This window comes from Saccopteryx leptura, chromosome 3 (genome assembly GCF_036850995.1).
Source record: "Saccopteryx leptura isolate mSacLep1 chromosome 3, mSacLep1_pri_phased_curated, whole genome shotgun sequence".
In the NCBI taxonomy this organism is placed as follows: Eukaryota; Metazoa; Chordata; class Mammalia; order Chiroptera; family Emballonuridae; genus Saccopteryx; species Saccopteryx leptura.
The window spans coordinates 261,392,863-261,409,454 of NC_089505.1; the positions used below are offsets into that span (position 1 = coordinate 261,392,863).

Consider the following 16,592-nt stretch of genomic DNA (forward strand, 5'->3'; position numbering starts at 1 on the left):
TAGTAGAGCCTGATAATCAGGTATCATAATTCCTCCAATTTTTTTTTTTTCAAGAAGGCTGTGGCTATTCAGGGTCTTTTGTGGTCACTGAAAGTCTCTGATGGTACTTAAGTTTTATGAGGTGGGTTCTCAAATTATCACCAGGTAGGGGTGAGTGGTATTCACCACATTGATATAGGTTCAAACTTAATACCAATGCTGGGTCTGAGACCTCTCAACAAACGTCCCAGAGTATACCAAGTCTAGTTTCCCCCATTGGGTGCCCACAGACCTTTGTTGTGGGGTGGGGTCTCAGAGTCATCAGGGTACTCGTCAAAGATTTTCAAGCCAAATTGACCAAGATTTGGCCATGTGAAAGGAACACTCTACACTAATTGAGTTTGTGAGGGAAACATGGCCTCTGTCACAGTGCAGCACAACTCAGTCTGTCCTAGATTCTGCTGGGAACCTGAGTTCATCAGGATGAGACCACTGGGAGTTTGAAGGGTAGGGTGTTCTTTAGCCCCTTGGGTGGCACTAGTGATCTCCTATATGGGAGAGGGCACATCTGGTCAGGTTCACAGGAAAGTGGGGGGAATGCCCCAAAGCCATACAACTCAATCACTGACACCCCCATTTCCTCCCAGACCTTTACACCCTGGCCCAGGCACATGACTCCTCAACAGGGGAGGAGCTCTGTAAAAAGGAGCAACAAGTTGTCCAGAGGCTGTTGCATTTCCCCAAGCAGATGCTATTAGGAAGTCAGTGCTCCACCCAAGAAAGATGGCATCTGTGGTATGAGATAATGTCTCAGCACAGGGATCCTGGCAGCTGTCCCTTCAGCTCTTCTCCAGAGTGACAAACTCCAGTTTCTTCTCACTCAACTCTAGTCTACTCTACCCTCCCTCACCAAAGCCCAGTATGAGTGGCTGCAAGTGAGATTTTGTGTGTTAGCCTTTTAAGAGGGCACCTGTGTCTCTGGTAGGCTTTCCTCTCCCTGCTAAATAATATCCCGAGATTTTCATAGTCAGATGTTATGTGGGCACCTCCTCCTGGCTCTGGTGCTCTGTGCTGGGGATCCCAGCATGTGCTTGAGACTGCAGGCTCTTCACGGGGAATATCTGCAGCTGAGCTATCCCTCTGGGATTTAAGCCACTGCCTATGGGAGTAAGGCCAGCCCTTTCTGTGTTTATGCCTGTGTCTCCACCCTTCCAACCGGTCTCAATGTGGCTTCTTTAAATCCTTGGTTATAAGATTTTCATTCAGCTAGTCTTCAGTTGTTCAATCAGGTTGATTGTTCTATATTTTAGTTGTAACTCCAGTTTGACCCTGGGAGGTTAGTGTAGCATCCAAATACTCTGCCACCATCTTGGATCATTTCTTGATCTCTTATTCTTTTACCCAGTAGTTGTTCAATAGCATGTTGTTTAATTTCCATACATTTGTGGGTTATTTTATTTTTAGCTTTCTTCCTGTAGTTAATTTACAGTTTCATATCATAGTGGTTGGAAAATGTTTTGTATAATTTCAATTTTATTGAAGTTATGGAGGCTAGTTTTGTGCCCTGACATATGGTCTATCCTTGAGAATGTTCAGTATGCACTTGAAGACTGTATTATGTTGTTTTAGGATGAAAAGCTCTATAAATATCAATTGTCATTTGGTCTAATGTGTATTTAACACCAATATTTCCTTATTTTCTTACTGTCTGGATGAAATATCCATTGTTGTGAGTAGGGTATTCAGGTTCTCCCAGATTGGATGCATATATATTGTGTAATGTATTCTTGAGGAACTGTCCCCTCTATCATTATAAAATGTGTCTTTGTCTTCTATTTTTTATCTTAATCTATTTTGTCTCTTATACATACTGCTGTGTGTGCTTCTCAGTGGATGCCATTTGCTTGGGATATCATCCACCCCTTCTTTCTGAGCCCAAAATTGGAGCTGAGATGCATCTCCTGCAGGAAACATATGATTAGTTAGAGGTTTTTAATCCTTCCCACAACTATGTGCATTTTGATTGGTGAGTTAAATCCATTTACATTTATGGTGATTACTGATATATAAGGAATTACTATAGCATTTTATCTTTTGTTTTCTGTATGCTTTGTATTTCTATTGTTTCTTTCCCTTGTGATTCTATTCTAGTTTGGCTGTTTTCTATTATTTTTTCTCCATTGTTTTCTTTATGTTTTGAGTCTCGGCTCTGGATATTTGTGTGTGTGTGTGTGGTTACCATTTGGTTTGTGTAAAATATGTCATACATACAATAGTCCTTTTCTAATGATTGTCTCTTTTTTTGAAGATTTTTAAAATTTTTATTCAATTTATTGGGGTGACATTGGTTAATAAGATCATATAGGTTTCAAGTGTACATTTTTATGATACATGATTTTTATATTGCTTTGTGTGCCCACCACACAAAGTCAAATCATTTCACATTACCATATATTTGGCTCCCTTTACCCCCCACTACCCGTTTCTCTCTGGTAATCACGTTACTGTTGTCTGTGTCTATAAGTTTCAGTTTTACATCCAACGTATGAGTGAAAATCTGTGGTTCTTAGCTTTTTCTGATTGACTTATTTCACTTAGCTTAATATTCTCAAGGTCCCTCCATATTGTTGCAAATAGCAGTATCTCATCATTTCTTATGGCTGAGTAGTATTCTGTAGTATATATGTACCACACCTTATTTATCCAGTCCTCTATTGAAGGGCACTTTGTTTGTCTCCATGTCTTGGCCAACATGAATAACACTGCAGTAAACATAGGGGTGTGTATATCTTTGCAAATAAATGTTTTTGAGTTTGGGGGGTAGATACCCAGAAGAGAGATTGCTGGATCATATAGTAACTTTGTTTTATATTTAAGAAAATAAGTCATCTGTATTACCATCATCATCATACAGGAACATTATGATATTTAGTGATTATCGGAAATCTCATTTAGAAAAAAAAAAAAATCTGAAGAAAAAAATACTGTGAGATTAAATAATTTATTACCAGTGCTAGGATGAACACATATACTTGATACTCAATTTTATGTGGAACTTTAAAAAAATAGTTTTAATACAGTATCAAAATTTACACAAGTATTCTGTCAAAAGACCAGTGTTCCTTGTATTATCTTCTGCAGGCACAAAAACTTATTTTAAATGTCTTCAGAGTGTAGGAATACAACAATTTAAGAATGAAAGTTTTTCTAACAAGAGAGATGTAAATATAGCAAGCAATTTTCTTTTAGAGTAGTTATATTTTAAAAATATAAAAAAATAGGCTTAAATGGTAACCCAATTACAGTAATTTGAGAGACTCTTCTATAGTAAAGTAACTTAAAATTTTTTCTGAAAGCAGAGGACTGGTTTTTCATCACCATAACATTTTTAAAAACTATAATAAACTTCCTTCACCAATAATAATTAATAAACTGTGTGATGAGCTCGTTTCAAAACAAATTTGCTATGAATCAAATATGAATAATTGAGAAGAAATCTGAATACAGGGAATTGTTGCATTCCTAAGTGTATTATCTTAAACTACAGTAAAAACTTAGCATTCTGTCACAGGCCTCTTGCACATTCATACAGGAAACTATCGTTGCATTTGAATAAACACAAAATACCTATCATAGCATTTCCAATACACACAGTCTAATATTATATATACCAAAATAAGAGATAAACTAAGCAAAGCTAGCACACCTCTTTTTCAAACCTCAAGCAATCTGAACAAAGCTTTTAGCTCAATAATGATGGGCATGCGCCAGTTTCATAAAACATCAGAGAGCTGCTGTGGACAAAGAAAGCTATTCATAAATGCAGTGCAATATTTTAAAGTTTACATGAAGTTTGTTAAATATAACAGCATGTCTAGAAACTAAATTGTAGAAATTGACATCTCACAGCTGAGAACACAGAAAAAGTATGTTTGCTTGTTCTTTAATTGAAGTTGTTAATATTAACATTAATGGCTATACTGAATGAACACAGAGGTTGGCATGTCCCCAAGATGTGTCTTCGTCAAGATGAAAAGAAAAGATATTTTGATCATTTGAAATAAACAGTATTCTATGATGAGCACTCTATAAAAATCTTGCTACAAGCTGATAAGGAGAATTTATATGGTATTTTAGCACCTCAAAAGTCGTAACAAAATCCAGAAACCTAATCTTACTTTGCTTCTAAATTATGCATTAGGAACTAGTATTTTGTTCACTAAAATATAAGAAAGAGGTGCTCAACTATCCAATTTGGGAAGCTGGAAGACACCTCTTCTTATCTTCAATACAACATGGTAGAAAACTCCCACCATTAAATGCAATGAGTCAACTCTATCAAAATCACCAAGCTACTGCACTCCTCCAACCATGTGTGTTTCCCAACTATAACCTTAGATCTAAGGAGTCAAAAACGTTTTATTTCTACTGAAAATATTGGTACCAAAATGGTGATTTTTAAAGTTACTTTTTTTGAAATTGACTACTGTAGACATCAAAGCGAGAGACATAAAATACAGCTTTAGTTATACTAAAGGATTTTAGAGGGAAAATATGTGCAATGTACAGTCACTCCACGTTACTCCATGAGTTCAGGTTTGTGGAAATCCACTCTTCTTTTATTCCGTTATCTTTTTCTGGCAGTGGTGATCTCAGGTTTGAAAGAGTGTGCTCACATTGGTCCTTTGTACTGGTTTCCAGACAAATGCTGCCTAATTCCAGGACACGAACCTGCAGCATCTCCAAGTTTCCTCCACACAACCTTAAAAAAAAAAAGGCATCTTAGTTGTCCTGTTCCACAAAGATGTGTATTTTTTAAGGGGAATCTATGAGAGAGGCAAAGAGAAATGTGAGGACAAGAGACAAAATATCCACATGAATGAGCTCAAACACAAACAAAATAAAATGTGGTGCAAGCTTTTAAGTCACAGAACTACTGGGTTGATGGGGCCACTAGCCTTTGTTAGAAACCAGGGTCAGAATTAAAGGGTGATGTGTCACCTTCCTCTAGTTACATGAGTGGTGCTCAACTCTTGCTGCGCACTATGCACTTGGAGAACTCTGAACCAGTGACTGCCACCTCGGAGACTGACTGCACTGGTAGAGGTGAGGTGCAGGCATCTGTATTTTTTTAAAAGCTCCCAATGTGACTCTAATGCTTGGCCTGAATTAAGAACTCCTAAGCAAAATCATTCTGGTTCCTATATTAAACTTTTTAATCCACTAAGGAAAATGAAGAAGCCTTGATCCTGAGCTATTTAAATCCTGAGCTAATAGATTTAGGGCCACTAGTAAATTTCTCCACTTTTTCCTGCAGAGTTGGGGCTTCAGTCATAAATCTTAGCTACCAAACAGTGTGATCGCTCAGCTCATCAAAACAAAGCATCCAAATGCTGGGAAAAGGTAAGAATAAATTCAAGAATCCCTGAACCAGATACAATGTTAAAAAACTGGGCCGTTTTAGAGAGACAATGGTAAAGATAAGATTACAAATAATATAACTATAAAGTAAAACTAATGAATTCACCAAAATATACCAATATATAAATATTAACATTATTGAAAAACACAAGTACACCCCCACATATGATATAATAACAGTCATAACTCTCCTAAAAGCATATGCCACTATAAAGATTATGTTCGATTAATTCCACAAAATTTTTACATGGCTATATCGAATACAAAACCAGTTGGTTTCTTAATTATTCATGACCTGTGTTTCTTCTTTCATTTAAATAGAGTAGATCCTCCAGAGAAACACAAGAATACAGAGTTCTGTTTACTTTCATTTGCAAGCCAATACAATTATTGGTCTCTGTTTTAGCAGACATTATGTGGCAGTAATGTCCTGTCATATTTGGAAAGATGGTCCTTTGTAATTATGGTCCTCAACTATTTGGAAAGGAATGTCATAGCAATGGATGGCTCAAGCTGTACACAAGGGAATTAGGAGAGTCTCATTTCTTAATAAATTGACTGTAAAAACGTACAAACGAATCTGGAAGACAAGGTAGCATCCCTTTCTAGCCCTTAAATTGTAAGTATAATTATACCTACCCAGCATGCTTTAAATTTCTGGATTAGAAGCAGAGGACAAACTCAAGACCTCAAAGAATCTTAGACACACAGCATTAGATGGTTACAACTCAAAATGCAACCTCTCTTCAGGTACTCAAGTGTAGACTGCACTAGCCTATGTGGAGAAAAGAAACACAGAGCAGGCAGAACTGAAATAAGCGAGAAGGCCAAGGTGGTCAGAGAGCAGTGACCTGTTCACTAAGACAGCGGAACTGAACTGGCTGTTGTCTGAGACTGCGGCCTAGATGACCAAGTACTTCAGCTGTTGTCAGGGAATTTATAAGAGTCAGAGAAATCTAAGAGAGAAACATTAATCGAAAAAGATAGTTACTGTTTCTTAGGGGGCAATATATTTATTTATTTCTGTGGCAGACACAGTTTGAGAAGAGAATAAAGCATTTTATGCTTACTAATCACCATGATATGCTGCGAACAACAGTCTTTCATTGTATGGATGTCAACAACTCATCTTCAGGAAGGCAGCTGGAAACGGGAGGCACAACTTCTGGTAAGGTCTAGCTGAGTCTGATAACTGATCTAATGTTCAGAGAAAGCCCTCTGAACATTTCTGTGACATTATTATAAAAGCACATGGTTCCTCTAATAGATTTCATAATCTTAGCTAATTTTCAAAATTATTTGCTTTGTGTTCTCAATGTTCATATAATTGTTAATGGTGATGCAAATATTGTAAATCAAAACTTTTTTGCTCTTTTAAGTAGTTCCCAAATATGTAAGTGTTAATTGTTAGATTTGGGCTGGCTTGTATTTTTTCCCCAAATTATGGGCATCAAAGACAAAAATGGAAAAGGAAAAAGACTTCTAGAGAATGTTCAAAGGAGGGCAAGCTTTGACTTCAAGGAAATATCTTTGTAGGGAGAAACAACAATACTAGTGCACATGGCCTTTGGAAGCATTTTTGAAAATATAGGCGAGCAAAAAAGATCAATACAAACTAATCAAGATGCAATCCATTAGTAGATCGCTCCTCTGATTAAGAAACAAATTTTCTAATGTCTAAAAATCTTTCATCTAAAATTGTAAAAAGAGGCAAGGAAAGAAACAATGCTGGCATTCTTTACAGAATTTCTGGCACTCAACACAATGGAGATGTGAGTTACATTGCTTGTCATTCTTGAGGAAAGAAATAGAAGTCCCCAGATTTACCACTCTTGGGGAAGGGGAGAGAGCTAGTTCTCAGACAGTGTCCTCCTGTTAATTTACCTGTTCATGAGAGAACAATTTGAGTAATTAACAAATTTTGGATCTTAATTTATTCAAACATACAATGTGAGTGTGGGGTTCTCACCCCTTCGTTCCTATCCACATTGTCCAGGGGCTGGGGTGAAACCCAGATATCTGCATTGTGAAGGAGCTCTACATGCTACTCTGGAGAACACTGGGGGATGGCCTCTGTGCTCCCTCTGGTTCTACAGTCCTAATCTCCATACTGTCTCATTCCATAGTCAATAGAGGAGAAGAACAGGCATTCCTGGGTATGTGGCTCAAAGTCTTAAATTTCTGAGGGAAGAAAACTTTAAGGACGGGTTGAAAACTACGGAAGGTGAACAGTGATGCATTTGGGAAGTCATGCCATCTAAAACTAATGACCTTGAGAAAACAGACAAAACACACATGCAGCCAAGAATAAAAATGATTTGGAAAAGGTTGCAAAAGAAAAACAGCCACAACACAAACAAGCATGAGACTCAAACTCTCTCCCCAGCATGTATAAAATGCCCACAGGACTTGGTAACATTTACTGGATTCCAAGAAGACCTCAAAGAGATGGATAAGTGTCTGAGAATATCTGGTCGTAATAGCCTAACGGTTAAGGGTATTTCTGAGCAGTTTGGATATCCTAATGAACAAAGCATATAAGGATGAAAGTAAAATATATACAAAGCCAATTCAAATGAGCAATTAGTATAATCTGCCATGATATTTGGCTTTTAACAAATGTGTTCCTCTACAATATTCTATTTAGCTTTTTTATAATCTTCACAATTACATTCTTGATTAAAGGATACATCCATGAATATTACTGAAATAATTAAAATTTAGTTGTGGATTAATAATCAAATTCAAACCACATAATGATCAGATAGAATATTTACGAGAACAGCATGCTAGTTTTTTTTTTTTACTGTGTTCCTCTACGACTTCATAGATAGATTTATGTGTCTATCTCCTGTTACTATGTTCTGAGCGTGAGCCAACCACTGAAAGGTAAAGTTACTACTTTGTATGACATGAAGCACACCTATCACATGCATGAAGAACCAACAAATACTATATTACCTACTAAGATGGTGATATTTTCCCCAAGTATAGTTACAAATAAATCCAGGAAGTCTGTTTTCTTTATCACAGGTTTTTAAATACTGATTTTCAAGGAACTTCTTTAAAGTGTGAAACAGAAACCCATTTACTTTATCAACATTAGTAACACATTTTTGATAATAAATTTATTATTTAGACACTTTCATAATTCTGGAATATATTGGCTGATTTTTGCTTACCTGAATGTAACATGAGAATGTTAATTAAACTGCAATAAAATATACTAAAGATAAAAACAAGGGGAGTTGATTTTATTTTCATATAAATGAGGCACTTGACCAGCATTTTTAAAAATAGGTATTCATAAAGCAGTAACTAAGCTATGATAAGGCTTTCAACACAGAATACACAACAAAGCACAGTAAACTTACATTGCACATTTCTCTGACTATAGCTTTTTCTGTCTCACTAAGGTCATGTTCATACTCTTTACCCTGTTGACGATCTATAGTTTCCTGAACATCCAAGACCTGGATTTGTTGAAAAAAAAAAAGCAAATTTCACATGGAAAAAGAAAAAACTTGTTAGTTATAGAATAAAACCATCAAGGAGCTCCACTTTGTAAAACCTTTAGTCTTCTCCATGTCTGCATATCAGAGTGGATATATTTAGGGCAAAGTCTTTTAAAATAGTTTATTGATGGGAAATCAATCTGGAATCAATTCTACTGGATTTCAAATGGCCATTAAAAGCAAATTCTTATATCACTAAGAGTCCACTGAATTCATTACTGTCTAAAATAATTAGATGCATTTAGTTAATTGGGTCATTAAGATAACCTGACTATGTCAACAATTTAGAGAGAGTCAATAATTCTTGCCCCATTATAAAAATAAGCAATATAATTATACACCAGACAGTCCAAATGATATACAGACATGGCCTATAGAAACGATGACTAAAAAAGGTGATAGTGATGATGAAACTGGTCAGAATCCAGGAATATGTACATAAGAACTTTTGGTAACATTAATACTAATGACCGCACAGTTCTTGCCTGGGCATTCTTAGTGGCTAGGAAAGAAATATGGACACGGTCCTTTGATATTAGCAATGAGAAAAAATGATTCCTTATAGTGAAAATATTTGAGCAACATTTTAAGTATCTGGGGATGAGATGCTTTTAAACAATTTTAGATTCCATTTTTCTAAATTACTGCTAAATAGATAAAAATTGTTTAAAATATCTGAAGTTTTACTATCACGGCTTTCCTGTAGTACAAAACTTAGGCTTTGAGTGCTGTCATTTTACTCTGTCAGTTTATAAACCAAAGCATTAATGTAGCATACAAAATAATGCTTCTCCTAAAAGCTCCTGTAGAATCCACCCTAACATGGCTAAACTCCTTTTTCTGTTGTCCTCATGGTCAATGCTGATGACCAAACCTAAACGTATCACCTGAGAATTAGCACCAGTGAACAGCTGAACCAAAATAAATGACTTAAGCATGAATTGAGACCTTCGTGTCAAATTCATATATACTGAGACTACATTGATATTTAGTAGAGTTCAATCCTGCAATAAATAATCTAACTCACAAACTACTCCCTGGTTAACTCAAAACTTCTAGCCATTGTTACTGTGTAGATATTACTTCGTTACCTTAGGAAAAGACAGTAGTGAATGAAAGTCAAACCCTTTTACTCAATTCAGATTAGAGTCAGTTCATACTCTTTTTATATGTAGAGGAAATTATTGATTAGGTTCGGTGAATATTCATAGGGAACTTGAACACTTGGAATAAGCTCACTTACTTACAAATTCAATTTATAATGCACCTCAGAGAAGTGTGCTTCAAATCAGTTAATTTCTACTAAATGACATGAAGCTCCGATTAATAGTTATCATGAATTTTAAAACAAGAAAAATGTGGTGTTATTTTAAGTGGGTTCATTTCTCACACTGACTTCAAACATTTCCCCCAACCATGACCAAAGAATTATAAATCCTAGAGAATTAAAAAAAAAATCTATCAGAAGATAAACTGAGCCATTGTTCTAATTATTCCTTTCAGAACAGAAAAATATTATGATATAAATCTAGTTTGTTGGCTTTTAAAAACAAAACATGTTGGCCTGACCAGGCGGTGGTGCAGTGGGAATAGAGCATCAGACTGGGATGCGGAAGACCCAGGTTCGAGACCCCGAGGTCGCCAGCTTGAGCGTGGGCTCATCTGTTTTGAGCAAAGCTCACCAGCTTGAGCCCAAGGTCGCGGGATTGAGCAAGGAGTACTCGGTCTGCTGAAGGCCCCCAGTCAAGGCACATATGAGAAAGCAATCAATGAACAACTAAGGTGTTGCAATGCACAATGAAAAACTAATGATTGATGCTTCTCATATCTCTGTCCCTGTCTGTCTGTCCCTGTCTATCCCTCTCTCTCTGACTCTCTTTTTCTGACTCTGTAAAAAAAAAAGAAAAGAAAAAAAAACCCATGTTGAGTGGCTCCATTTCTTTTTTATATTGAGATACTCTTGGACGCACTTCCCACAGGCTATGTTTGCACATATTCCTGTTTCAGACAAAGGTAACTCATGGAAGCAAACACATTCTATATGTAGGAGCATCCAGTTATCCAATAAATATACTTCAGTTGCTCAGTATTACCCATCTGCAAAGTGAGGACATTTATATGTTCTGATTATAACATATCTTCCTCTCTAGAGATAAAATTATATATGAAAATTAGGGAATGAATTCAGAAAAAGTGGAAGAGCTCTTCTTTGCCTGCCTCTTCCTTTCAGGCCAGACTGACAGTTGCACTCAGAAATTTGGGAAAGACAGCAATGCGACCCACTGTGCTGATCTGACTCAAACTGCACTTGTCATTTAATAAGGCAACAGGCTGAATCAGCTTTCACTTTGAAAAGTAGGACAATGCATTGCTTTGAGAGCATGTGCAGACACTAATACTACAGGACTGAAGCCACACTCTTATTTTCTAAAATGCTTTCCAGAAAGGGAGGGCCTGCTCTATGCTAACATAACAGCACTTTTAACATGCTGTTCACGTCAAGCACCACTCAAATGCTATTGCCGAGAGCAAGTGTTCCTCAGTTGATAAACCAGCCCCCACCAGGGGGAGGCAGCACCCCTCATTCTGCTGTGCCTTCCCATGAATTCCTCTCAGCTACTCTCTTTGTGAGTTATCTCTACCAAGACAGGAGAGGCCAAGTGCATTGCCACTGGTCACCAGCATGGTTCTGCTACCTTCTCTCATCAGCAATCAGTTTATGCTTGGGAGAAGCAAATGCATTTCATCTGAGCAAAATATAATGAGGGAGCTAAATCTTCTGCTAAAACTATATCATCCCCAAATCAAATAAGTATTTTGAATTTCTCATTTACTTATTTGCTTTATGCATGTCATGGAAAGTGTGGCCCACTCCAAAAGAATGCATCTTCATGCTGTAAATAAAATATTCCGAATCCAAATCAGTTTTAGAAACATTGTGAAATTCATGTGTCAGGTGCAGAACTGGAACACTCGACCTAATTTATGGCTCAGAAGGTTTCATCAAGGCTACATGTTAGGGATTATAGATAATTTGAAGACAGCATTTCATACTTGGAAACTAATAAAACTTCAAGAAACTGTCTTAATTTTAAGATGATTTTTTATTTGCCTGCATTTGTTTCTATTCTTAACTATTTATATTGAATATTTATTACTTTTACTTATGGTTCTTAATAATTCTTATTGGAAAGCTCATTATTGGCAAAGAAAATTAAATGATAAATTTTAGCCACATCTCTTTTGAAGTCATTGCAGAATTTGAAGTAAAAGCCAAGAATAAAATAGCTTTATGAGCAAGACCGTATCTATTGTCTAATATTCTATAAAGGAACATTAACTAGAGTTTAAAGACCTAATTTCTATTTAGTAGAAGATAGAGTAGATTTTTGTTTCTATATTTTAGTAAGTTGCACGATGTACTTCAATTGCATCAAAAAATAAAAATATGGCATCCTTCCTTATTTTGGCCAACTATTAACCCCCCTGTATTTGAAGACATCCATGCTACAAACATTGCACATAAAATACCCATAACAATATTTTACACATATGAATATACATGCACATCAGACTTCAACTTAATGCAGATAATGAATCACATTACTCAAAATAAAATGATAACACTAGAGATTCAACCATAAGTACTCAAACCCACTGTTAGTTGAAAAATATTAAAATCATACTTCAAAAATTAAGATAAAGTTACACCATTAGGAGTCAAAAAAAAAACAACCAAACCCAAAGTATATATGGTTAAAACAAGACTATGAGGACTATTAGACTACAGCAAACAAACTATAACACAACTGAATTTCTTGATAAATGGTTGTACACAGTTGGTTACCTTAAGAGAATGTACCACGGGTTCAGGCTGCTGAGAAGGTGTGGTATGTCCACTGAAGCTAGCTGGAGAGCTGGGTGAACTGTTATTCCCATCAGCCCCTGAGGACAACCTAAAAGAACCCTTAGTAGAAAATCAACAACTTTGTTATTAAAACAAAAGTCGTTTATAACTGCATCGAAGTCATTCAATTTCACTGCCCAATGAGAATTAGCCATTTAGTTAAGCTTTTTTCCAAGTCTGTCCTACCACACTATCAACCTGTTAATTGGAATGCATTTGCTGCTTGACCAGTAAGAAAAGTTAACCAAGAACCATCTCTATCTATGTATGTCCAGATGTCATTTCTGATTTACTAGAGAGAGCAATGACCCCTAAGGAATGGCCATTAAAATTTTCAAGAATGATTTTTGAAACTTAAAGATACTCATGGGTAGGGAATTTGCGAGTCACTCCACAGGTGAGTTACACATGCTCATTCAGCAGGACAAATGCCATCTTCCATATGTCTCAGAAAATGCAGGCACATCACATTCTGGCACTTGAGAAAGTCTCTCTCTTACAAAACACTTCTATGAGGGGAGACCTATCGTGGAATATATTCCAAAGAGATTTAACCAAATTCAGCATTTTCTTTAAGAAAAAAAATTGTCTTATTTTCTGGTCTTTTTAAAAATGAAAACAGATCAGAAATGACATATTTGTAGTTTAGTGACTGCAACTTGGTTGCCAAGGAAATTTGATGGGACAGTCACAGTCACCAGTATAGGAACTGGGAAAAAATGACGTCTTCTTTTTAGGGACTGCTTGGAGAAAGACTAAGGGATCAGGAAGGAAGAAAAGAGCAGCAGTTATCTACCCTCTCACAAAAAGCAGTCTAATGGGAATTTCCAAACCTTTTTTTTATGGTGATCATTACACTCAGAGGGCCTGAGAGGTTTTAATTTCTATCCATCAACAAACCTATAGTTGTTTTGTTTTGTTTTCATGCTTAATAGACCAAGAACTGCTCCATTTATCTTGATCCTGTGAACCTAACCCCCTGAGAAGGAGCATCATGTGTGGATTCGGGAAGGGAAGAAATAACTGGTTTGTACATTTATTCTCCTGCTTTTGTAGGAGAGCTGAGTGCAGCAACAGTTTTAGGTATGGATTTTCTGCAGACCATGCTAGTTTTTAAAGGAACTGTATTGTTTTAAAGAAATCAATTTGTACAGAAATCACTATACATGCGATTCGAAATATCTTTTCTCCTCTTCTTGCTGTCACTTCTTACGTCCTTGAAGGCTATCCTAGCCCCCTCACAAGCCAGCAGAGGCATATGCCTTCCGTTGCTCAGAGTTATGGAAACAAATCAGGTCCTACTCTGACCCACACTAGATAACAGGGAGAAGCAACCATAGGAGATGACATTCAGGTGACCTTTCCAGCTTCTGTCCTTCATTGTTACTAATGATTAAGTTAATAGCAGATGATAACACAGGACAACCAATTACAATAGCCCCAACCCCCTCTGGAAAAAAAATATATATAAGATTTGTTTTCCTGTATTTGTAAGCCAGAGCAAATCAGATATAATAGTACCTGATGCAAATAATAAAAGAGAAACTACTTGAAGTTGGAAAAATACCTACTCCCTTCCTTCAACCCAACATCAAATTTTGAACATTCTCTATCTCTGTAGAGATCAAATGTTTTCAAACAAAGGAATTATAAAGGAAGCTCTTCTTCCATGCATAGCTCTAGTCCTCTACTACAGTGGTCCCCAACCCCCCGGGGCCGTGGACCGGTACCGGTCCGTGGGCCATTTGGTACCAGTCTGCAGAGAAAGAATAAATAACTTACATTATTTCCATTTTATTTATATTTAAGTCTGAACGATGTTTTATTTTTTAAAAATGACCAGATTCCCTCTGTTACATCCGTCTAAGCCTCACTTTTGATGCTTGTCTCGGTCACGTGATACATTTATCCGTCCCACCCTAAAGGCCGGTCCGTGAAAATATTTTCTGACATTAAACCGGTCCGTGGCCCCAAAAGGGTTGGGGACCACTGCCCTACTATTCTCTTTCCCTGCTACGTCGACCTCTGTGAACTCCTGTGGAAAGGCTTCTCAGGTGACTCAGAGTCCATCCCAGCCTCTCATTTAGGACCCAGTACTGCCGTTGTGTCTTGCTTCCAACTGACGAGCTGACATGCAGGCAACAGTCCTTCCCCCCTGAGCTACCCTCCTTCCAGTCCTTCCTTTCAACCCCTTTTTTGCCCATCCCTTCTGTTTCAAAGGTTCCCTTCCCAGACCTAGCAAAATGGGAATGGGACCTCTATTTTTCAGGGCATTTCTAAAATCAATGATTAGTAGCTTTCTTAAACCAAATCCTTTGGATAATTCAGTATTGTTTAGAGTTAAGGGGAATTCTGTTCTACCTTATCTATTTAGGAAATAAATATTCATTTATTAAAGAAGTTTCCTTAAAAATAATAATTATAGAATAATAATAATAATAAAGGCTACACTAGGAACTACATAGTACAGGAAAACTTATAATTTAAGGATTAAAGTTCTATTCAAGTTTACTTTGTGAATGGTAGACTAATAATCACCAGAAAGATTTAGATACATGGTTAATGTGGTTTCTGTGATGTTTAAAAGTATGGTAACCTAATACCTGGTTAGGTTGTCTGATAACAGGTGCTAATAGTTTTCTAGACTGTAATAGTATCAGGCACCTCATGTTATTACATCACATTTATGTTATAAGATAAAAGGTTAGTTTCTATGTGTTTAGTAGAGTCAGACCAATGCTTTGAAAAATTTCTAGGTTCAATCGAAGAAAACTTTCTAGGTTTGACCAAGGTATGTTTTACATACTCTGACTTGACTGAGGTATGTTTAAAATGTGCTACCCTGACCAGGCGGTGGCGCAGTGGATAGAGCGTCGGACTGGGATGCAGAGGACTCAGGTTCGAGACCCCGAGGTTGCTAGCTTGAGTGTAGGCTCATCTGGTTTGAGCAAAAACTCACCAGCTTGGACCCAAGGTCGCTGGATTGAGCAAGGGGTTACTCAGTCTGTTGAAAGCCCGCAGTCAAGGCATATATGAAAAAGCAATCAATGAACAACTAAGGTGTCACAATGAGCAACAAAAAACTAATGATTGATGTGTCTCATCTCTCCATTCCTGTCTGTCTGTCCCTATCTATCCCTCTCTCTGACTCTCTGTCTCTGTAAAAAACAAACAAACAAATAAATAAACAAACAAATAAATAAATAAATAAATAAATAAAATGTGCTACTGAGTGAATCAAATGATTTTAAACACTCTTAAAATTTATTGCAATAAGGTTAAGCCCATTTATTTAAATTGTAACTTGGCTTACTCAGAGACAAGGAATTTAAAAAGGGGACACTCTGAATGAAATAGGATATATGACTTCCCACTTCAGGGTGGTTTGTTTTCAAGTAGAGTGTGATCTCTAGCATATCACCATCTCTTGGGTCAGCAGTCCATTTGAGAGGGCAAGGAATAATTTTCTGGGCTGGTCAAGAGACATCTAATGGCGTCCAACAATTCATGTTCATAGCCACTGACCTTTGACACTCCTCTTCATGAAAGGTGCAGGCTATCTTTGTTGTTCAGTGTTTGGGGTTACTCAACTTCCACCCGCAGTTTCAGGGGGGAAAAACAACCCTAGAGATGACTGTTTAGGAGCGGAAAGGCTCTACTCCCAACTTCTCTCCCCAGATTTAGACACACAGCAACTCTCTTTCATGTACACAGACTTATTCTCTACCCCCCAGGCTAGCTTTTCCTCCAGCATCAGAAGCCCTCTGGTT

The 16,592-nt window shown here is 37.0% G+C and overlaps 1 protein-coding gene across 3 annotated transcripts in view; it reads right to left on the reverse strand.

Annotated features, from left to right (window-relative positions):
• Positions 1-2,453: 2,453 nt before the first annotated feature.
• The window catches only part of CCDC85A (coiled-coil domain containing 85A), a 207,409-nt gene continuing 193,270 nt past the window's right edge, over positions 2,454-16,592 (reverse strand). For 2 of the 3 annotated variants that reach the window (XM_066378229.1, XM_066378228.1), the window contains one exon: positions 2,454-4,741. In XM_066378229.1, coding sequence (XP_066234326.1) covers positions 4,692-4,741 — 50 coding nt within the window. In that variant the 3' untranslated portion in view covers positions 2,454-4,691. Of the gene's footprint in view, positions 4,742-12,762; positions 12,883-16,592 lie in introns of all 3 variants that reach the window. The other variant, XM_066378227.1, reaches the window with a different exon arrangement.